The sequence below is a fragment of the Phoxinus phoxinus genome, assembly GCF_949152265.1.
Source record: "Phoxinus phoxinus genome assembly, chromosome: 1".
In the NCBI taxonomy this organism is placed as follows: domain Eukaryota; kingdom Metazoa; phylum Chordata; class Actinopteri; order Cypriniformes; family Leuciscidae; genus Phoxinus; species Phoxinus phoxinus.
In genome coordinates, this window is record NC_136876.1 from 4,614,817 (window position 1) to 4,639,770 (window position 24,954).

Below are 24,954 nucleotides of genomic sequence, written 5' to 3' on the forward strand. Positions count from 1 at the left end.
GTTAGCATTAGAAGCAGCTTGAGGTCCATTGCTACTTTTTCTTTTCTCGGATTTTCCCATTTTGACAACCAACAACCTGTTAAAATTGATCTGGTACAAATTAGAGTCCAAAAACTTTTCCTACTGCATTATACGCCAAAATAAACAATCGAGGTTGCAGAGCTCCTCAAAATGTGACTGATCAGAGCGCCATCTTGGACCACCCCCCCCATAAGCCAGATAAAGGGCTGGACCAAAGACGTCACCATCTTCGTCGCTATCTTATGACGACTGTAGATTCATATAATATATACATTGTTTTGCTATTTATGGATAATGATCTCAGATTATTTTACAGATTAATGATGACTGATAAATCCAGTACAAATAAACATTTAATTGCATTTTATTTATTTATGTCATGATGACATCGTCACAATACATGCATAACAACATAGTTGTTCTGACTTCATGAAGGCTCATGGCGTGAATGAAACATCAAACTGACTAGAACAAACTCTTTGAAATGTATATGATACTGGATATCAAGGGTGAAACTGTTAACAATGTAGACAGACAGCAATCTCATTCAATGTCAGTCATGTGTGCAGTAAAATATAATGTATTAGTGTAGTGATTTATGGTCTTAAACATTAATATTAATATTGAGTTTTTGGTCACATCCTTCCTATACTACGGGGCACCAGCCAAGGAATTTCACCTTGACAATAAAGAACAATCATGGAAGATTGTTGAAAGAATTAGAATTATATAAATTATAGGAAGTTTGTCATCTGATCAATCTGAAGGATTTAGTGAGATTTTGGCGAGCTTGTAAAGCCTCTGATGATCAACACAAGAATGACACAGTTTGCAATAAAGATGCATTTATTAACAAATAGACATATACAAGAGTAAAATATCACACTTACTAAATACTACTAAGGAAAGTGACTAAACTACTAATGAAAATGTAATCAATAATCAAACAGATACAACAAACAACTACACAAATGGATATTCACAATTAATGTTAAGTAGATAAGCAACGGATTGGATGAAGCAATTAGAAGTCAATTGTGGTCTTTCTGGATGCTGGTAAGAAACAGTATATAAGCATTTATGAATACAGATAATGTGTCTAATGTATCTATCTGTATATGCAGACCCTAGATACAGGCTCTAAAAAAAAAATAATTCTAATATAGCAACAAGCTATCCTGTAGCTCAAACAGTAGAGCGTTGGCGCTTGCAACGCCAAGGTCATGGGTTTGATTTCCCATGTATGTAAATGTGTGCCTTGAATGTATGGATAAAAGCGTCTGCCAAATGCGTAAATGTAAATGTAGCAACAACCTAATGCCCAGGCCTTTGGGAAGAGGTTTGGTTAGCTTATATTTATGTTCCACGTGGTCGGGTGATCAGTCCGGCAATGGGCTAAGTCTTCCACTGGTATCTTTCTATTCGCAGTGGGGGTAAACTGGATCCCTTTTCACCAGTTGCAGAGCCGCACTGAGTGCTGGAGGTTCGCTGCTGGTCCTTGTGTAATCCGGCAAACTGCAGGTCAGGCGGTGGTCGATCCGCAGGATCCTTTGCAGGCTAGAGGTTACAAAGGCAAGAGTCGTGCAGCTCAGGTGTTGAATGCTGAAGTCCTCAACAGAAGCGGTTGAGCTGCTTGAAGGTCATGCGGGTGAAGGTTTACTTGCAAGAGTATAAACTTGGTTGTGCTGTTGTTCCTTCCCTCTTTAGGTCAGAAACTCTACTACTGTAGTGGTGTGGTCGTTGCGTTCCAAGTGTCCGCCCATCACGTCCCACCTTTCCACTAGGGGTGGTTAATCTGTCTGATTTCCCGATTCGATTCGATTACGATTATTGAAGTCCCAATTCGATTACAGTCGATTTTCGATTATTAACGATTCTCGATTATTGATTTTCCATTTCACAACAGTAAATTCACTACAGTAAAAATCACAACAATAACAAATTATAACAAACTTCAACATATTCTGAATCTCTATTAACATAAAATACGGATGTCCACGCATCACATGTTACAGCTATCCTACCCGCTTTCTTCAGTGATTCCATGACTTCAGTTTTGGTCTTGTTGTAGAGTGTGGGGATCGCTGTGTCTGTAAAATATCTCCGAGATGGGACGTCCCTGGTTCTCAACGACTGGATGCAAATCCTTGGCAATAAAAGTTGCGATTGATTGTGTAATGCGCTTTGCCCTTTCCGAGCCGGGTGGAAGCTTTGACAATATTGTTTCCACGCTTCAGACTTCCGTCTTTTGCGTTCCGTCAATATTACATTATTATCGATTTTCCAAAAATATATTTTTTTTTTTTGAAAATCGATTTTTGCTATTACTTGAAGCAAAGCCAAAAATTAAGTAAAAGTGAATTAGACAGATCTCTCTCTTTACTGACTTATAAGAGCCAAATCCTCTCAAGAGAAGAAGAGAAGAAAAGAGTCCAGTTTCAGAGCTACATACAATTTTATGTTGTATTTGCATGGAAGAGTAGAAGTGGAAGATAAACTAGATGTTCTGATGAAAAACAACGAATATCAGATTAATTTCTCTCTCAGAGGTGTTATGGCCTCTTCTTCAGCTCCCTGAACTTCAAAGGTATTTTCAGGTGCTCTTTCAGTTCATCTTCTGTAGTAATGGACTTCCAGCACTGAAACACACACCGCCGTGTCTTTTCTGCTGTAATATTGCGAATGAATCTTCTTCTTTGTGTGAATAGTCATGTTTGTGTTTCTTCAGGACTGATGCCCAATGAATCCGTTTACTGCACTGATCACAGTTAAATGGTCTTTCTTCAGAATGAGAAGTGATTTCAGAGAGAAATGCTGAGCCGCTTCTTGTGAACTCTCATGTGAATCTTCAGCCTTGATTTACATGTGAAGCGTTTTTTACACTGAGGGCAGGAGACAGATTTATTGGCTTCTTTTTCCTTCCTTGTTCACGACGTCCATCAGGTCTATAAGAAACATTAAATCATGTGAGATTTCAAATGAGAGACAAATATGAAATGAAAAGTGAAGCTCAAAGTCAAGATCACTGAGTAATAGTCATTTTAATCCCATCAAATCTGGTCAACAACTGCTGAACTCGATTATGATCTATTTTAATGTCATGAAGATGATTTGTGTTATAAATCACTAGTTTGGTCATGAAACTCTAGATGCTGGCTTGACATATGATCTGTGAGAAATCACAGTTTCCAACACGACAATCTCAATATTACAATCTCAATATTAGTGAACAAAAACAATTTCTAAAGCTAGGTCTTCTAAACAGTAGATCGCTTACACATAAGGCGGTTATTGTAAATGAACTTCACCTTACTGAAACCTAGCTTAAATCGAATGATTATTTCGGTCTTAATGAGTCCACTCCACCAGGATACTGTTATAAGCATGAGCCCCGTCTGATTGGTCATGGTGGCGGTGTTGCAACAATCTATAGAGATATTCTTAATGTTACTCAGAAAACAGGTCACAGGTTTAATTTGTTTAAAGTACTTGTGCTAAATGTGACGCTCTTAGATGTACGAAATCCCTATTATCTCTAGCCTTGGCTACTGTATATGGACCTCCAGGGCCCTATGCGGAATTCCTAAAAGAGTTTGCAGATTTTCTCTCAGATCTATTGGTCAGTGTCGATAAAGCAATAATTGTTGGAGATTTTAATATACACGTAGATAAAACAAATGATGCGTTAGGGGCTGCGTTTACAGATCTACTAAACTCCTTTGGGGTCAAGCAAAATGTCAGTGGTCCCACTCATAGTCTTAATCATACACTCGATTTAATTATATCATATGGAACCGATCCAACCGATATATATATATTATACCGCAAAGTGATGTCACTCATCATTACATGGTAACATGCATACTACGTACTGCTGAAATTTGTCATGTCGCGCCGCGTTATCAACCAGGCAGAACAATCCTTCCAACCACTGTAGATAGATTCTTGAATAGCTTACCTGATCTATCTCAGCTGCTCAGTGAACCCAAACTAACAGATGAACTAGAGGAAATGACTAGCAGTATGAGCACCATTTTCTCTAGTACTTTAGAAATTGTTGCACCAATTAGATTAAAAAAAGGTTAGAGAGAAAACTAAAGCACCATGGTACAACAGTGCTACGCATGTTATCAAGAGAGAAACTCGTAACTTGGAGCGTAAATGGAAACAAACTAATTTAGAGGTCTTTAGAATTGCGTGGAAAGACAGTATGTCACGTTATAAAAAGGCTCTAAAAGCAGCCAGGGCTGAGCATCTCCGAAATACTCCGTGGCTAGACTAACAAATAAACAGTCATCGCCTAGGCAAAATATTCCGTTACAGTGTAGTAGTAATGATTTTATGAATTTCTTCACTGAGAAAATAGAAAGCATCAGAAACACAATTGAAAATACACAATCATTGATGGTGTCTTATGATTCAGCCTCAATTATCGTCCCTCAAGAAAAACAACTACAGCGCTTTACAACTATAGGACAGGAAGAGATTAATAAACTTATCATTGCATCTAAACCAAAAACATCTTTATTAGATCCAATACCCACTAATCTACTGAAAGAAGTGTTACCTGTAGTGGAAGAGCCTCTTCTCAATATTATTAACTCGTCTTTATCTTTAGGTTATGATCCAAGAATATTTAAGCTGGCAGTTATAAAGCCACTCATTAAGAGACCACAATTAGATCCAAATAACAGACCCATTTCAAATCTCCCATTTATGTCTAAAATACTAGAAAAAGTTGTGTCCGCTCAATTATGCTCTTTCTTGCAAGAAAACGATATCTATGAAAAATTTCTAAACTACAGTAAAAGACCAGGGTGTTATACTAGACTGTAACTTGTCTTACGAAAATCATATTTCAAATGTTACAAGAACAGCCTTTTTCCACCTTAGAAACATTGCTAAGCTACGTAACATGCTATCTGTTTCTTTTTTTTAAAAATTTTATTTAACTTCTTTTTTTTTTCAAATACAATAACAAACATCAGACAATACACAAATAAAGCAACAGTATCAACGAAAACCACAACAAAGAGAAAAATAAAATAAAAATATAGCTGCAAGCAGCGATTACGGGCCCAAGCCGGTGACACCGCCACCCCGGTGCCTTTAGTTGCACTAAAGGCACCGAGGTGGCGGTGCCACCGGCTTGGGCCCTCCATCGCTGCTTGCAGCTATATTTATTTATTTATATATATATATATATATATATATATATATATATATATATATATATATATATATATATCAGGGAACTACACTAACCTTTTCCACTGGTGGCACTTGCGCTACTAACTTTTTCAGTAACTGGCGCAAAACATGATTTGGTCGCACAAATTAATTATAGTAAGCCGCTCTGGATAATAATGAACAATAATGGAACTGTATTGCATACAGATGTGCTTTTTATTTTACTTGCCATCTTTTAAACCACATGCCGCCTTGTTTTCTTTAACATTGGTTGGGATAGATTTACTGCAATAGAAAATACAGCACACAATAATGTGCAAAATGAATTTCTTTTGGATTTCAACATGCTATGGTTGGCACAGATGGGTAGACTCCTGAACTCTTAAAATAAAATAAATATAATCCATAAAATAATATAATAGATTTTCAGCAGCTATTGACTATTCGGTATTAAAGATACAAAAAAAACAATGCATATCCACTTCACAATTAAGTGAAATATAATAAGCAAAAAATAAGGCTATATTATAAGCTACATTCACTGTAAAAAATAAAACATAGATTTCATTTATATTTAATTAATTAAAATGAGGCAACAGATTACAAGCAATATTATTAATTAAATTTTACAAATTAGAATTGAGTAATAATTAATCAAATTAATTCCTTAAATGTTACACTGTAAAAAATAAAACATAGATGTTATTTATATTTAATTAATAAAAATGAGGCAACAGATTACAAGCAATATTATTAATTAAATTTAACAAATTAGAATTGAGTAATAATTAATCAAATTAATTCCTTAAATGTTACACTGTAAAAAATAAAACATAGATTTTATTTATATTTAATTAATAAAAATGAGGCAACAGATTACAAGCAATATTATTAATTAAATTTAACAAATTAGAATTGAGTAATAATTAATCAAATTAATTCCTTAAATATTAACCATTTAAAATGAGTAAAATTTACAAAATATATGTTATTGCCAACATTGAAGACACCTGATGTTAACAAGCAGAATCACTGAAGGAGAAAACCATAATTAAAGTCACCATTATGGAGATCAGTGTGTGTTTTAGTTGGGCTCTTCACCCTTAAATTATTAACTTTAAGTGTTTGTTTGGCTGCTGTACGTGAGTTATAACAGCCAGATGAACAAACGGTGATCTGATGGTGTTGGTTGTGTTTTAACATAATCATTATTTCACAATCATTTGACCTGAATCACTGAACTCAAATGGAGTACAATTTGTGACTTAAGTTAACTTTATTAACTATAGAAGTACTGGCCTTGTACACCATAATATTTTTATCTTTTACAATGTAATTCAAATACTTTCTAAAAAGTTTCTCTTGTACAAAAAACAAACAAACAGACATCATGAATCAGCCTGTGCATCTCAACAATGGTGACGTTTATAAAGCATGTTGCAGTGCATTCTGGTTTGCACCAATCACAACTCATTCATGGCTCCCATCATGTATTGCTGCATGAATAAATAATGAGCTCAGAGGTTGTCACCATTAATGAGATTCATACGCTAAATCTTGATGTCTGTGTGCGCCTAAAAAAAAAACAGATATATTTTTTATTATTATTAATTTGATCATTTGGATTCCATTGAAAAGGATAATAATATTATGCAGCTAGAATTAATAAAATAAATTTAACTCATAAATTGGACTCTACATGAGATCAGTGATTCAAGTCAAATGATTGTGAAATTATGAAACACAACCAACACCATCAGATCAACATTTCTTTTTGTTCATCTGGCTGTTATAACTCATGTACAGCAGCCACACAAAACTTAAAGTTATTATTTTAAGGGTCAAGAGCCCAACTAAAACACACACTGATCTCCATAATGGAGACTTTAATTATGGTTTTCTCCTTCAGTGATTCTGCTTGTTAACATCAGGTGTCTTCAATGTTGGCAATAACATATATTTTGTAAATTTTACTCATTTTAAATGGTTAACATTTAAGGAATTAATTTGATTAATTATTACTCAATTCTAATTTGTAAAATTTAATTAATAATATTGCTTGTAATCTGTTGCCTCATTTTAATTAATTAAATTTTAATGAAATCTATGTTTTATTTTTTACAGTGTTGAACTTAATTATCAATTCAGATTCCTCACTTGCTCGGTTTGCTTGACGCCGAAATGCAGTGGGGAGTGCTGCTGCGTCACGGGATATGTTCCTCTCTATACATTTCGCGTGCTTCATACTGTCATTGTGAAGCTTCAATTTACATGAAGCTGCGTTTACGTGGACACTTATAATCGGATTGACGGCTCAATCGGACTAAAACATCTTCATGTAAACACCTTAATCGATCGGATTGAGCTCGATCCGAATGAAATTTCGATCGGATTGAAAGGGTTTGTTTATTCCTTTTGTAATGTGATCGAGAGAACATGTCAACACTTGATCGGATTGAAAACCGAAACTGAAAGGACTGCGCATGTACAATGATGACGCGCGGAACGAGCTGTTCTTCCTGTTGAATAAAGTGTCATATAAATGAGTGTCCCGTCATTCTAAAATTCTCATTTCACTCAGCGCCTGTGAAGTGAAGCAGGACAACGTCCCACTAATTGTTTTGGATTCTCATCCACAGACGACTGGTTTTGGCCGCGGGGAGGGGCATTTTTACTGCGTGATATATATAAGCAGCACGGCAAAACGGTTCAATGCTCATTGTCTCCAAATCATGACCAGAGACGGATTAATATTACGTCTGCTGTTTAAAACAAAGAACCAAATAGAGGAGACTAGTTATGCGCGAACAGCGGGAAACGTGTGACATAAACGCGCAAATCAACCCGATTACTTTATAAGTCGGGGCTGAAGCCAACTTTGTGTTGAATGCTCAGAGCACGTTATAAAACGTATACTTAAAATACACATTTCTGTTTTAATAAATGCTCATAGTAAATCATAGCATATTGACTAAAACATAAGGTAGGTACAAAAATAATCAGTGATACATTTGCGACCCATTCAAAATTAGGGTCGCAATGGCATTTCAAAAGGTCGCATATGCGACCATTTTGGTCGCAGTGTAGTTCCCTGTATATATATATATATATATATATATATATATATATATATATAAAAACCCGCCACCCCGGTGCCTTTAGGGTTCCTGTGCATGACGGGCAATAACGTAACTCCGCTTTTACTGTCGAGAAGAAGTCTGCTTTAGAGCTTGCATCAGTGTGGGTTCTGCAAAAGTGCGCATCGAGGGCACATATCAACCACAAAGTATGCGTGAGCACCCTTCTGAAACCTAAAATGAAAAATTAGACACCCTACAGTCTCATGGACTTAACGGACACATGAAATCAGCAGCCATTGTAAGTACACAACACCGAAAATTCCTATGAAGTGTGGTATATATATTCATTGAAATTACTGTACTTTAAAACACTTGTTTAAAAGAAAAAAACACATATACATAGTATAAAACACTAGATGGCACAAAATATACCTATTTTTAATAGAGTATTTCTGCCCCCCTCCCCACACACACAGACAGGGGGGGCTGTCTGTGTGTGTGCCCTCCCTCCCCTCCCCACACAGACACACACAATGGGGGGAGGGCGGGGGCTGTCTGTGTGTGTGCCCTCCCCTCTCCACACACACACACACACTCACTCACACACACAGAATGGCAGGGGGAACTCTGGCAGAGAGAGGCAGAGAGAGACAAAACCACATTCAAACCAAAATATCTGACTTCCTGTTGGTCAGAGCTAATGACTGTAAATGAGAAAGTTGTCCGGCTCGATGTGCACAATATACATACCAAGTTTTGTTACTTTAGGTAAAACTAACCCCCCACTTTTGTCAAAAGCATCTTGAAAGTAGCACACTTCTTGCTGCCAGTTGGTGGCGCTATAACTTTGACTCACATTAGTTACATCCATGTGATCGGCCTCTTACAACTAACACACTACTGAAGTTTCATTAAGATCAATTAATGTATGAAGACGTTATAACACATCGTGTTTCTCTTTTCTCGCCATAAATTTGTTTCCTCGCCACGGCCAAACCGTTCGAGATATCAAAAATCCGTCCGCAATTTAGCATCCTCAATGTCTTGACTTCATGCTGACCGAGTTTGGTGAAGATCAAATTAAATTTCTTGGAGGAGTATATAAAATTCCAGGGGCGTGCGTTTTCATACAACCCATAATAGCCGACTTCCTGTTGGACTGGCGTAAAACTTAGAGCACGAAAGTTGTTCGGCCCGATTAAATCTATATGTGTACCGAGTTTCATACTAATTCATGCAATATTCAGTTTAATATATGGACCAAGTTTTCGGACCCCGTTAAAGGGGGCGCTGTTGAGCTCCCCTGCCACGCCCGGGTACCAGCTTCAGGCCGGCCCTGATGGCAGCAGGTTCTGACCTGTGTGCAAAGTTTCAAGAGTTTTCGAGCACGTTAAGGGCCCCAAAAGTGCCCGAGAAGTCCCACACAGCAGAGAAAGGGTTAAAATAAAGCCCCCCTCCTCTCTCACACACACAGACACTGAGAGAGACTGGCAAAATTCCCATCTAATCACATTCAAACCAAAATATCTGACTTCCTGTTGGTTGGAGCTAATGACTGTAAATTAGAAAGTTGTCCGGCTCGTGGAGATAAATATAGATACCGATTTTTGTTACTGTAGGTAAAACTAATACCCCATTTTTGACTAAAGGTGGCGCTACTGAGCCCCTTACCACGCCCGTTTCTGAAACTTTGCACAAGTGTACTAGGCAATAAACGTAAAGTGTCTGTCGAGTTTCATGCAATTTCAAGTATGCTAAGAGTCTCAAAAACTTTAAAAAAGAATATTAAAGTTTGATGCGTTGCCATGGCAACAGTATTTAAGATATCAATAATCCTTTCACAGGTCTACATCTGCCGTGTGTTTACATTATACAGATGAAGTTTGAAGCAAATCGGGTAAAAATAAGAGGGTGATTTCAAAGCATTTTGAAAGTGACACACTTCCTGCTGCCAGTTGGTGGCGCTATAACTTTGACTCACAATAGTCACATCCATGTGATCGGCCTCTTACAGCGAACACACTGCTGAAGATTCATCAAGATCAATTAATGTATGAGGATGTTATAACACACTTCCTGTTTCCAATATTCGCCATAAATTTGTTTCCTCGCCACGGCCAAACCGTTCGAGATATCAAAAATCCCCTCGCAATTTATCATCCTCCATGTCTTGGCTTCATGCACACCGAGTTTCGTGGTCATCCGATGAATTCTCTGGGACAAGTGTTTCAAATGCCAGAACATGCGTTTCCATACCACCCATAATAACCGACTTCCTGTTGGACTGGCGTAAAACTTAGAGCACGAAAGTTGTTCGGCCCGATGAGATCTATACGTGTACCGAGTTTCATATTATTACATGCAAGCGTGTTTGAGATATGGACATGTTTTTGAATCCCATTCCAGGGGGCGCTGCCGAGCCCCCCTGCCACGCCCGGGTCCCAGCTTCAGTCGGGCTCTAATGGCCGCGGGTTCTGACATTTGTGCAAAGTTTCAAGAGCTTTTGAGCACGTTAAGGCCCCCAAAAGTGCCCAAAAAGTAGTAAGATAATAATAAATATATATATATATATAAATAAATATAGCTGCAAGCAGCGATTACGGGCCCAAGCCGGTGGCACCGCCACCCCGGTGCCTTTAGTTGCACTAAAGGCACCAGGGTGGAGGTGCCACCGGCTTGGGCCCTCCATCGCTGCTTGCAGCTATATTTATTTATATATATATATATATAAAAAAACGCCACCCCGGTGCCTTTAGGGTTCTTGTGCACAACGGGCAATAACGTATCTCCGCTTTAGAGCTTGCATCAGTGTGGGTTCTGCAAAAGTGCGCATCGAGGGCGTGAGCACCGTTCTGAAAACTAAAATGAAAATTAGACACCCTACAGTTTCATGGACTTAACGGACACATGAAATCAGCAGCCATTGTAAGTACACAAGACCAAAAATTCATATGAAGTGTGGTATATATATATATTAATTTTTTTAAGGGACAAGACAGATCATTTGACTTGCCTGACCTGATTAGAACAGTGAAAAAATAAAAAAATAAAAAATGGGTTGTGCAAAAAGGCGCATTTTTTGCTAGATTTTTTAAAAAGTTTAAATATATCAAAACAGAAAGATTTTTTTACATTTAAAAGCGTGCAATGAAAAACAGGAATAGGGGAGGGGAATGGCCGACAGAGACAGAGAACTTTTGAAACTAAAAAAATAACATCCTAACTTTGACAGAAAGTAGTCTTTGATAATGTTTAAATATACATAAAAATGCAGCATTGAATTAATTGAAATTAGTGTACTTTAAAACACTTGTTTAAAAGAAAAAACACATTTATACATAGTATAAAACACTAGATGGCACAATATACCTATTTTGAATAGTCTTTCTGCCCCCCTCCCCACACACACAGACAAACACAGGAGGGGCTGTCTGTGTGTGTGGCTGCGATGTCAAGATTGCAGTGTGTGTGTGTGTGTGTGTGTGTGTGTGTGTGTGTGTGTGTGTGTGTGTGTGTGTGTGTGTGTGTGTGTGTGTGTGTACGAGGATCGATCGAAAAATGGAGACATAAAAACATACTCCGTCATTTTGTTCATACAGGACATCATTCAAACTGCAAAGTGTTTCCTTATATTTGTGTGCACTTGCAATAAAACACAACATTGTGCTTTTGTTAAACTATAAACTCTTGTCAAACTGTAACATACAAATGTCACCCAACCAAAATCACACACACACACAACAATGTTGACTGTTTTTGTTCTGTTTCAGCAGCGAAAATAGTTAAACAAAGATCACAGCAGAACCATCGCGCATCTCACAGTGTTTTTTCATTAGTGAATGATTCCGCATTTTGAAAGAATCGCTTGACTCAAAGATTCAATGATCAATCCATAAAGATCTGTGTCATTCATGAATGATTCAGTCGTTCGAACGAATGAATCAATGACTCGCTCATTAAGACGGTCGTGTTTTTTCATTAGTGAATGATTCCGCATTTTGAAAGAATCGCTTGACTCAAAGATTCAATGATCAATCCATAAAGATCTGTGTCATTCATGAATGACTCAGTCGTTCGAACGACTCGTTTGAACGAATGAATCAATGACTCGCTCATTAAGACGGTCGCCTGGCGACACCTATAGGAGGTTTAGTGTTATGTTTAAAAGTAGCCTTTCATTCTTTGCAACGATCGTTAATTAACTTATATTTAAAACAATCTTAAAACATTATTTAATGCATTGTTATTTTTCAGTGTAAAATATTTAATTTGATCAGCCACAGGGTAGGCTAACAGTCCTATAGTGTCTTATTATTCTAAATAATTTAATTTATTGATCAAATTTAGAAATTAAAAATGAACTATGAAGCATACATTTAATAAGAGTAGGGTGTGACTAGGTATAGATATTACAATATACAGATATTCAAATATAGTGGGCACTAGCCTATTAAAACCTGAACGTGTCCGCTTAATAAATCGTGAGCTGAATGAGTCGCAGCAAACATCAGCACAAGGAGTCCAATTTCATTAATCATGGGTGAAAAGCTGACTGAAAAGATTAAGAATAATAGGCTATTGGACACGCAATTCAAGCAATCCCACCCCCGAAATGGCGCTATGTTTAAAATTAAACTAAATGCTCACGGCTGCACGGGCAATAACGCGTTCACGGCGAGGAACGAGCAGAACAGAGTGAATGTGTTTTAGTTCATTCCTACTGGACGTCCAGTACTTACTTTGGCTTTTAAGTTAGCGATTTAAAAGCCCCCGCTTTAATTGCACATCGATTAACCGGTAGGAAAATATTCTAACAGTCACTATTTATATAGATACAATATACAATGGGCCTACCCGATTTTGACCACAAGAGGGCAGTATTGCCCTATGTATGACTTATTTTTTGACTTAAAAAGTGCATTCTGGCTGTTTTTTAACTTATACATAATTCTTAAATTGAAATAAAAGAACAAAATGGGTTTAGTTCTGATATTTGTATACTTTTATATAGAAATAAATGGTGTATAATACATTTTTTAGAAGATATGAGGCTTTTAGTGTTTCCTTTTTTGGACATTACTTTAATCCCTCGCCATAGCAAAACCGTTTGAGATATTTAATATCCGTTCACAATTTAGCATCTTTAATGTATTTTCATCATGTTGAAAAAGTTTGGTGTGAATAAAATAAACCACCGCTAAAAACTCGGAGTCTAAAATATACCAAAACTCACATTCAAACCAAAATATCTGACTTCTTGTTGGTCGGAGCTAATGACTGTAAATTAGAAAGTTGTCCGGATCGAAGAGAAGAATATACGTACCGAGTTTGGTTACTGTAGGTAAAACTAATACCCCATTTTTGACTAAAGGTGGCGCTACTGAGCCCCTTACCACGCCCGTTTCTGAAACTTCGAACATGTCTATTACACAATAAATGTCAAATGCATGTTGAGTTTCATGCAATTTGAAGCATGTTAAGAGCCTCAAATGCATCCAAAAAGAATATAAAAGTTTAAAGCGTTGCCATGGCGACAGTATTAAAGATATCAATAATCCTTTCACAGGTCTACATCTGTCGTGTGTTTACATTATACAGATGAAGTTTGAAGCAAATCGGGTAAAAATAAGAGGGTGATTTCAAAGCATTTCGAAAGTGACACACTTCCTGCTGCCAGTTGGTGGCGCTATAACTTTGACTCACAATAGTCACATCCATGTGATCGGCCTCTTACAGCGAACACACTGCTGAAGTTTCATCAAGATCAGTTAATGTATGAGGATGTTATAACACACTTCCTGTTTCCAATATTCGCCATAAATTCGTTTCCTCGCCACGGCCAAACCGTTTGAGATATCAAAAATCCCCTCGCAATTTATCATCCTCCATATCTTGACTTCATGCACACCGAGTTTCGTGGTCATCCGATGAATTCTCTAGGACAAGTGTTTCAAATGCCAGAACATGCGTTTCCATACAGCCCATAATAACCGACTTCCTGTTGGACTGGCGTAAAACTTAGAGCACGAAAGTTGTTCGGCCCGATGAGATCTATACGTGTACCGAGTTTCATATTATTACATGCAAGCGTGTTTGAGATATGGACATGTTTTTGAATCCCATTCCAGGGGCGCTGGCGAGCCCCCCTGCCACGCCCGGGTCCCAGCTTCAGTCGGGCCCTAATGGCCGCGGGTTCTGACATTTGTGCAAAGTTTCAAGAGTTTTTGAGCACGTTAAGGCCCCCAAAAGTGCCCAAAAGGTAGTAAAATAATAATAATAAAGAATAATAAATAATAATCTGAAGAAAAACAATAGGGCCTTCGCCTTTTCAAGGCTTGGGCCCTAATAATAATAATAAATATATATATAAATAAATATAGCTGCAAGCAGCGATTACGGGCCCAAGCCGGTGGCACCGCCACCCTGGTGCCTTTAGTTACACTAAAGGCACCGGGCTGGCGCTGCCACCGGCTTGGGCCCTCCATCGCTGCTTGCAGCTATATTTATTTATATATATATATATATATATATATATATATATATATATATATATATATATATAAAAAGCCGCCACCCCGTTGCCTTTCGGGTTCCTGTGCACGACGGGCAATAACGTAACCCCGCTTTGACTGTCGAGAAGAAGTCTGCTTTAGAGCTTGTATCACAGTGTGAGTATTTCTGCTCCCCTCCAAACACACACAGAAAAAGGGGGGGGGGGGGGGCTGTCTGTGTGTGTGCCCTCCCTCCCTCCCCACACACAGAGAGAGACAAAACCACATTCAAACCAAAATATCTGACTTCCTGTTGGTCGGAGCTAATGACTGTAAATGAGAAAGTTGTCCGGATCGATAAGCACAATATACAGACCGAGTTTTGTGACTGTAGGTAAAAATACCCCCCCCCCACTTTAGTCAAAAGTATCTTGAAAGTAACACACTTCCTGCTGCCAGTTGGTGGCGCTATAACTTTGACTCATAATAGTCACATCCATGTGATCGCCCTCTTACAACAAACACACTGCTGAAGTTTCATCAAGATCAATAAATGTATGAAGACGTTATAACACATTGTGTTTTTCTTTTCTCGCCATAACTTCGTTTCCTCGCCACGGCCAAACCGTTCGAGATATCAAAAATCCGTCCGCAATTTAGCGTCCTCAGTGTCTTTACTTCATGTTGACCGAGTTTGGTGGCGATAGGATAATTTTTCTTGGAGGAGTATATCAAATTCCAGGGGCATGCATTTTCATACAGCCCATAATAGCCGACTTCCTGTTGGACTGGCGTAAAACTTAGAGCACGAAAGTTGTTCGGCCCGATTAAATCTATATGTGTGCCGAGTTTCATATTATTACATGCAAACGTGTTTGATATATGGACCAAGTTTTCGGACCACGTTCAAGGGGGCGCTGTTGAGCTCCCCTGCCACGCCTGGGTACCAGCTTCAGGCCGGCCCTGATGGCCGCAGGTTCTGACCTGTGTGCAAAGTTTCAAGAGTTTTCGAGCACGTTAAGGGCCCCAAAAGTGCCCGAGAAGTCCCACACAGCAGAGAAAGGGTTAAAATAAAGCCCCCCTCCTCTCTCACACACACAGACACTGAGAGAGACTGGCAAAATTCCCATCTAATCACATTCAAACCAAAATATCTGACTTCCTGTTGGTCGGAGCTAATGACTGTAAATTAGAAAGTTGTCCGGCTCGTGGAGATAAATATAGATACCGTTTTTTGTTACTGTAGGTAAAACTAATACCCCCTTTTTGACTAAAGGTGGCGCTACTGAGCCCCTTACCACGCCCGTTTCTGAAACTTTGCACAAGTGTACTAGGCAATAAATGTAAAGTGTCTGTCGAGTTTCATGCAATTTCAAGTATGCTAAGAGTCTCAAAAACTTTAAAAAAGAATTTTAAAGTTTGATGCGTTGCCATGGCAACAGTATTTAAGATATCAATAATCCTTTCACAGGTCTACATCTGCCGTGTGTTTACATTATACAGATGAAGTTTGAAGCAAATCGGTAAAAATAAGAGGGTGATTTAAAAGCATTTTGAAAGTGACACACTTCCTGCTGCCAGTTGGTGGCGCTATAACTTTGACTCACAATAGTCACATCCATGTGATCGGCCTCTTACAGCGAACACACTGCTGAAGTTTCATCAAGATCAGTTAATGTATGAGGATGTTATAACACACTTCCTGTTTCCAATATTCGCCATAAATTCGTTTCCTCGCCACGGCCAAACCGTTCGAGATATCAAAAATCCCCTCGCAATTTAGCATCCTCCATGTCTTGACTTCATGCACACCGAGTTTCGTGGTCATCGGATGAATTCTCTGGGAGAAGTGTTTCAAATGCCAGAACATGCGTTTCCATACAGCCCATAATAGCCGACTTCCTGTTGGACTGGCGTAAAACTTAGAGCACGAAAGTTGTTCGGCCCGATGAGATCTATATGTGTACCGAGTTTCATATTATTACATGCAAGCGTGTTTGATATATGGACATGTTTTTGAATCCCATTCCAGGGGGCGCTGCCGAGCCCCCCTGCCACGCACGGGTCTCAGCTTCAGTCCGGCCCTGATGGCCGCAGGTTCTGACATTTGTGCAAAGTTTCAAGAGTTTTTGAGCACGTTAAGGCCCCCAAAAGTGCCCAAAAGGTAGTAAAATAATAATAAATATATATATATATATATATATAAATAAATATAGCTGCAAGCAGCGATTACGGGCCCAAGCCGGTGGCACCGCCACCCTGGTGCCTTTAGTTACACTAAAGGCACCGGGGTGGCGGTGCCCCCGGCTTGGGCCCTCCATCGCTGCTTGCAGCTATATTTATTTATATATATATATATATATATATATATATATATATATATATATATATATATATATATATATATATATATAAAGCCGCCACCCCGTTGCCTTTCGGGTTCCTGTGCACGACGGGCAATAACGTAACCCGCTTTGACTGTCGAGAGGGCAATATAGCCCTATGTATCACTCGATTTTATTTAACCAAATGTTTTTTTTACAAAATATGTTATTTATCTGATTCATCCAACCCTATACTGCACTCTTTTACTAATACTATATTATATTTCATCGTTTTCATGTCTTGCCCTCAAACATATCTGTTTAATCTGCTTATTTTTAAGTTACACATTGATTGAAAAAGAAACTCAAACTTTTTGTTTATGGTAATATTATTTGATACAGAAAGAAATAAGTGAGACTGTGGGAGTGAGGGGAGGGTAATGACAGCCAAAGGGAGACAGAGACAGATAAGTTTTGAAACTAAAAAAATGACATCCTAACTTTGATAATGTTTAAATATACATAAAAATGCAGCATATCATTAATTGAAATTAGTGTACTTTAAAACACTTGTTTAAAATAAAAAACACATTTATACATAGTATAAAACACTAGATGGCACAATTGTTCATAGTCTTTCTGCTCCCCTCCCCACACAGACACACACACAGAGACACACACACACAGAGACACACACACACAGAGACACACACACACACACACACACACACACACACACAGAATGGCTGGGGGAACTCTTTCAGAGAGAGACAAAACCACATTCAAACCAAAATATCTGACTTCCTGTTGGTCGGAGCTAATGACTGTAAATCAGAAAGTTGTCCGGCTCGATGTGCACAATATACATACCAAGTTTTGTGACTGTAGGTAAAACTAACCCCCCCACTTTTGTCAAAAGTAACACACTTCCTGCTGCCAGTTGGTGGCGCTATAACTTTGACTCACATTAGTTACATCCATGTGATCGGCCTCTTACAACAAACACGCTACTGAAGTTTCATCAAGATCAATTAATGTATGAAGACGTTATAACACATCGTGTTTCTCTTTTCTCGCCATAATTTCGTTTCCTCGCCACGGCCAAACCGTTCGAGATATCAAAAAGCCATCCGCAATTTAGCATCCTCAATGTCTTGACTTCATGCTGACCGAGTTTGGTGAAGATCAAATTAAATTTCTTGGAGGAGTATATAAAATTCCAGGGGCGTGCGTTTTCATACAACCCATAATAGCCGACTTCCTGTTGGGCTGGCGTAAAACTTAGAGCACGAAAGTTGTTCGGCCCGATGAGATCTATATGTGTACCGAGTTTCATACTAATTCATGCAATATTCAGTTTGATATATGGACCAAGTTTTCGGACCCCGTTAAAGGGGGCGCTGTTGAGCCCCCCTGCCACGCCCGGGTACCAGCTTCAGCCCGGCCCTGATGGCCGCAGGTTCTGACCTGTGTGCAAAGTTTCAAGAGTTTTCGAGCACGTTAAGGGCCCCAAAAGTGCCCGAGATTTTGCACACAGCAGAGAAAGGGTTAAAATAAAGCCCCCCCTCCTCTCTCACACACACAGACACTGAGAGAGAATAGGCAAAATTCCCATCAAATCACATTCAAACCAAAATATCTGACTTCCTGTTGGTCGGAGCTAATGACTGTCAATTAGAAAGTTGTCCGGCTCGTGGAGATAAATATAGATACCGATTTTTGTTACTGTAGGTAAAACTAATACCCCATTTTTCACTAAAGGTGGCGCTACTGAGCCCCTTACCACGCCCGTTTCTGAAACTTTGCACAAGTGTACTAGGCAATAAATGTAAAGTGTCTGTCGAGTTTCATGCAATTTCAAGTATGCTAAGAGTCTCAAAAACTTTAAAAAAGAATATTAAAGTTTGATGCGTTGCCATGGCAACAGTATTTAAGATATCAATAATCCTTTCACAGGTCTACATCTGCCGTGTGTTTACATTATACAGATGAAGTTTGAAGCAAATCGGGTAAAAATAAGAGGGTGATTTCAAAGCATTTTGAAAGTGACACACTTCCTGCTGCCAGTTGGTGGCGCTATAACTTTGACTCACAATAGTCACATCCATGTGATCGGCCTCTTACAGCGAACACACTGCTGAAGTTTCATCAAGATCAGTTAATGTATGAGGATGTTATAACACACTTCCTGTTTCCAATATTCGCCATAAATTTGTTTCCTCGCCACGGCCAAACCGTTCGAGATATCAAAAATCCCCTCGCAATTTATCATCCTCCATGTCTTGGCTTCATGCACACCGAGTTTCGTGGTCATCCGATGAATTCTCTAGGAGAAGTGTTTCAAATGCCAGAACATGCGTTTCCATACAACCCATAATAACCAACTTCCTGTTGGACTGGCGTAAAACTTAGAGCACGAAAGTTGTTCGGCCCGATGAGATCTATATGTGTACCGAGTTTCATATTATTACATGCAAGCGTGTTTGAGATATGGACATGTTTTTGAATCCCATTCCAGGGGGCGCTGGCGAGCCCCCCTGCCACGCCCGGGTCCCAGCTTCAGTCCGGCTCTAATGGCCGCGGGTTCTGACATTTGTGCAAAGTTTCAAGAGTTTTTGAGCACGTTAAGGCCCCCAAAAGTGCCCAAAAGGTAGTAAAATAATAATAATAAAGAAGAAGAAGAAGAATAAATAATAATCCGAAGGAAAACAATAGGGCCTTCGCCTTTTCAAGGCTTGGGCCCTAATAAAGAACAGGGCTCGCAAAATTTCTAAATCGCTGGTAGCCCTTCGGGCAGGCACTCTTCAGATTTTGGTAGCCCGAAATAAATTTTACTAGCCCACATAAAAAGATTTTTTTTAATGTAGAAAATTGGTTTGAAGTCAAAACATGAATCAAAAACTTTTTCAAAACACAAATATCAACAATTGGATATAAAATAATCAAATTAGAATCATCAATACAAATATACATCTGGTTCTCTGAACTGAAATGTGTGTGACCAGTATGGAACATGAATCTGTCTGTGGCTCAGCCCCCAATGAGGGTATGATAATAAAAATAATAAAAAATAAAAAGGTAACACTTTGGGTTAGGGTCTAACGCTCACAATTAACTAGTTTCATTAACATGCAGATGGCAGGGTTTTATCATCACTGAGGTCCCAAATGTGAGGTAGACTAGTTAGGGGTGTTCAGGGGCCAATCTGCAATAATTTTCTCTGCGGCCCGAGAACATTTTGATTTCTCTGATCTACATATGTGCATTTTAAGATGTTTTGAATGGCAAAAAAATGGACAACAATAGCTTTAAAACTATGTCACACAGCTGATTATTTTTCTCTCCTCATCAGCATCACACTCTTTTTCTCTTTGTTTTTCTCTTGCCCTGGCTCTTCCCGTCTTAAAGCTGAGCTTTGACTGATAGGCTTTTCTTTTTTGTCTGTCAATGACGAAAGTAAACTTGGGGTCAGCTGATAGGTTGATTTATGAATCATTTTCTCAGACACGTTAATTTACTGAAAGCTACTAGGAAAGCTAGGTAGCCTAACTAAGTTTATTAAATTTATTCACAATATGTACACATTCATTATTGATCTTAATACAGGGCGTAGACAGGGCTTTATAATCAAATAGGTCCTAAATTTAAGGTTGTTAGGGGGTTCAAATTTTTTATTTTTCTGATATGTGCATTTCAAGACGTTTGAAGACCAAAAAAAGGATAAGAAATAGCTTTAAAACCATGTCAGCGGGCAGTAGATTTGTCAATACCTGCTCTCACTATCCATCACTCTTTCTTTTTCTCTCAGTCTCCTCATCTTGCCCTGTCTCTTCCCCTCCTAAAGCTGAACTTTTTTAATTTACTGAAGGCTACAAATTGTACTATATTAATTCTCAACATGTACACATTCGTTATTAATATTGTGCCTAACAAGATGAAAACGGCTTTGTTAATGTTTCACGTCCCCTCACAATGACAGTAAACGAATTACATGAGTCACGTTATAGGCCTATTTTCAGTTCAAAATGGCGAAATTAGACAAGTAAATTCGTTTGCCTGATAATTTGTCATTTGTTTAACATTCATGACCTAAAAAAAAAATAAATGAAATATTTAGTTTAGCTACTTACATTATCGCACTTGACCGTAAACTGAAGCGTCGAGTCGCTCTGCTCAAATTCGCGCTCAGCCGCTTCTGTGAATATAAATCCCGCCTACTTTGATTTGATTGGTAATCTCTAATATTCTGACATTGACGAGCAGTGACAGACCAATGAGGCTCAGATACACACACACACACACACACCCTGTCCTCTGTTTCTGACGTGCGCTCTGTTCGGCGCCACTGCGGATTGAAGACGAAGAACGCCCTGAATCTGATTATAACAAGACTGAAGCGAACACTATTTCAGATAGCCCGTCGGGCAGGCCGGTTATGCATTTTGGTTGCCCGACTGGAAAATACAATAGCCCCGGGACGTCGGGCGGGCGATTTTGCGAGCCCTGAAGAAGAATAATAATAATAAATATAGCTGCAAGCAGCGATTACGGGCCCAAGCCGGTGGCACCGCCACCCTAGTGCCTTTAGTTACACTAAAGGCACCGGGCTGGCGCTGCCACCGGCTTGGGCCCTCCATCGCTGCTTGCAGCTATATTTATTATATATATATATATATATATATATATATATATATATATATATATATATATATATATATATATATATAAAAACCCGCCACCCCGGTGCCTTTAGGGTTCCTGTGCACAACGGGCAATAACGTAACTCCGCTTTGACTGTCGAGAAGAAGTCTGCTTTAGAGCTTGCATCAGTGTGGGTTCTGCAAAAGTGCGCATCGAGGGCACATATCAACCACAAAGTATGCGTGAACACCCTTCTGAAACCTAAAATGAAAAATTAGACACCCTACAGTCTCATGGACTTAACGGACACATGAAATCAGCAGCCATTGTAAGTACACAACGCCGAAAATTCCTATGAAGTGTGGTATATATATTCATTGAAATTACTGTACTTTAAAACACTTGTTTAAAAGAAAAAAACACATATACATAGTATAAAACACTAGATGGCACAATATACCTATTTTTAATAGAGTCTTTCTGCCCCCCTCCCCACACACACAGACAGGGGGGGCTGTCTGTGTGTGTGCCCTCCCTCCCCTCCCCACACAGACACACACAATGGGGGGGGGGGGGCTGTCTGTGTGTGTGCCCTCCCCTCTCCACACACACACACACACACACACAGAATGGCAGGGGGAACTCTGGCAGAGAGAGGCAGAGAGAGACAAAACCACATTCAAACCAAAATATCTGACTTCCTGTTGGTCAGAGCTAATGACTGTGAATTAGAAAGTTGTCCGGCTCGATGTGCACAATATACATACCAAGTTTTGTTACTGTAGGTAAAACTAACCCCCCACTTTTGTCAAAAGCATCTTGAAAGTAACACACTTCTTGCTGCCAGTTGGTGGCGCTATCAAAAAGCCATCCGCAATTTAGCATCCTCAATGTCTTGACTTCATGCTGACCGAGTTTGGTGAAGATCAAATTAAATTTCTTGGAGGAGTATATAAAATTCCAGGGGCGTGCGTTTTCATACAACCCATAATAGCCGACTTCCTGTTGGGCTGGCGTAAAACTTAGAGCACGAAAGTTGTTCGGCCCGATGAGATCTATATGTGTACCGAGTTTCATACTAATTCATGCAATATTCAGTTTGATATATGGACCAAGTTTTCGGACCCCGTTAAAGGGGGCGCTGTTGAGCCCCCCTGCCACGCCCGGGTACCAGCTTCAGCCCGGCCCTGATGGCCACAGGTTCTGACCTGTGTGCAAAGTTTCAAGAGTTTTCGAGCACGTTAAGGGCCCCAAAAGTGCCCGAGAAGTCCCACACAGCAGAGAAAGGGTTAAAATAAAGCCCCCCCTCCTCTCTCACACACACAGACACTGAGAGAGACTGGCAAAATTCCCATCAAATCACATTCAAACCAAAATATCTGACTTCCTGTTGGTCGGAGCTAATGACTGTAAATTAGAAAGTTGTCCGGCTCGGGGAGATAAATATAAATACCGATTTTTGTTACTGTAGGTAAAACTAATACCCCATTTTTGACTAAAAGTGGGGCTACTGAGCCTCTTACCACGCCCGTTTCTGAAACTTTGCACAAGTGTACTAGGCAATAAATGTAAAGTGTCTGTCGAGTTTCATGCAATTTCAAGCATGTTAAGAGTCTCAAAAACTTTAAAAAATAATATTAAAGTTTGATGCGTTGCCATGGCAACAGTATTTAAGATATCAATAATCCTTTCACAGGTCTACATCTGCCGTGTGTTTACATTATACACATAAAGTTTGAAGCAAATCGGGTAAAAATAAGAGGGTGATTTTAAAGCATTTTGAAAGTGACACACTTCCTGCTGCCAGTTGGTGGCGCTATAACGTTGACTCACAATAGTCACATCCATGTGATCGGCCTCTTACAGCGAACACACTGCTGAAGTTTCATCAAGATCAGTTAATGTATGAGGATGTTATAACACACTTCCTGTTTCCAATATTCGCCATAAATTCGTTTCCTCGCCACGGCCAAACCGTTCGAGATATCAAAAATCCCCTGGCAATTTATCGTCCTCCATGTCTTGACTTCATGCACACCGAGTTTCGTGGAGATTGGTTGAATTTTCTAGGAGGAGTATTTTAAATTCCATTGCATGTGTTTTTCAGACTACCCCAAATAGCCGACTTCCTGTTGGGCTGGGGTAAAAAGTCAGAGCATGAAGGATATATGAACCGATGAGATCTATAAGTGTACCGAGTTTCATATTATTTCATGCAAGCGTGTTTGATTTATGGACCAAGTTTTCAGACCGTGTTCCAGGGGGCGCTGTCGAGCCCCCCTGCCACACCCGGGTACCAGCTTCAGTCCGGCTCTAATGGCCGCAGGTTCTGACATTTGTGCAAAGTTTCAAGAGTTTTTGAGCACGTTAAGGCCCCCAAAAGTGCCCAAAAGGTAGTAAAATAATAATTATAAAGAATAAAGAATAATCCTTTGGAAAACAATAGGGCCTTCGCCTTTTCAAGGCTTGGGCCCTAATAATAAAGAAGAAGAAGAAGAATAATCCTTAGAAAAACAATAGGGCCTTCGCCTTTTCAAGGCTTGGGCCCTAATAATAGTTAAGAAGAATAATCCTTTGGAAAACAATAGGGCCTTCGCCTTTTCAAGGCTTGGGCCCTAATAATAATCCTTTGGAAAACAATAGGGCCTTCGCCTTTTCAAGGCTTGGGCCCTAAAAATAAAATACAAACGGAGATACAATGTAAGACAGTTAGAAATGTAACTATGAAATCAAGGCATGAGGTGCTATATTTACATAATTCAAAAAGGGTTTCCAGATTTTATAAAATAATTCACCCTGGCTTCTCATTGAATATGTAATCTTCTCTAAGGGTACACAGCTGTAAATCTCCGACAACCACATTCCAATAGGCACATCAGTGTCTGCTTTCCATTTCAAAGCAATACATTTTTTAGCTATTATTAACAACATTTCAGTAAGCTTAATAGCTTGTCTGTTTCGGAGGTTAGAGTTGGTAAAATTGCCTAATAAACACACCTCTGGATCCATTGGAAAGTCAATTCCATGAATTTGTGATATACTATCACATACTTGTGCCCAGAACACTTTAACTTTAGGACACAACCAGGTGGAATGCAAAAATGTCCCTTCTTCTGTACCACATCTGAAGCAGAGGGGTGAAATACTGTTATTAAATGTATATAATCTAGATGGAGTGTAGTAAAGCTGGTGTAAAAAATTAAACTG

General features: G+C 39.1%; 2 protein-coding genes across 2 annotated transcripts in view; one reads left to right on the forward strand and one right to left on the reverse strand.

The window, feature by feature from the left end:
• LOC306999735 (uncharacterized protein) overlaps positions 1 to 24,954 on the forward strand; it is a 501,826-nt gene that overhangs the window by 316,608 nt on the left and 160,264 nt on the right. The gene's annotated exons all lie outside the window — the stretch shown is intronic.
• LOC306999562 (uncharacterized protein) overlaps positions 859 to 24,954 on the reverse strand; it is an 825,164-nt gene continuing 801,068 nt past the window's right edge. The window contains exon 4 of the mRNA XM_079614369.1: positions 859 to 2,933. Coding sequence (XP_079470495.1) covers positions 2,870 to 2,933 — 64 coding nt within the window. The 3' untranslated portion in view covers positions 859 to 2,869. The remainder of the gene's footprint in view (positions 2,934 to 24,954) is intronic.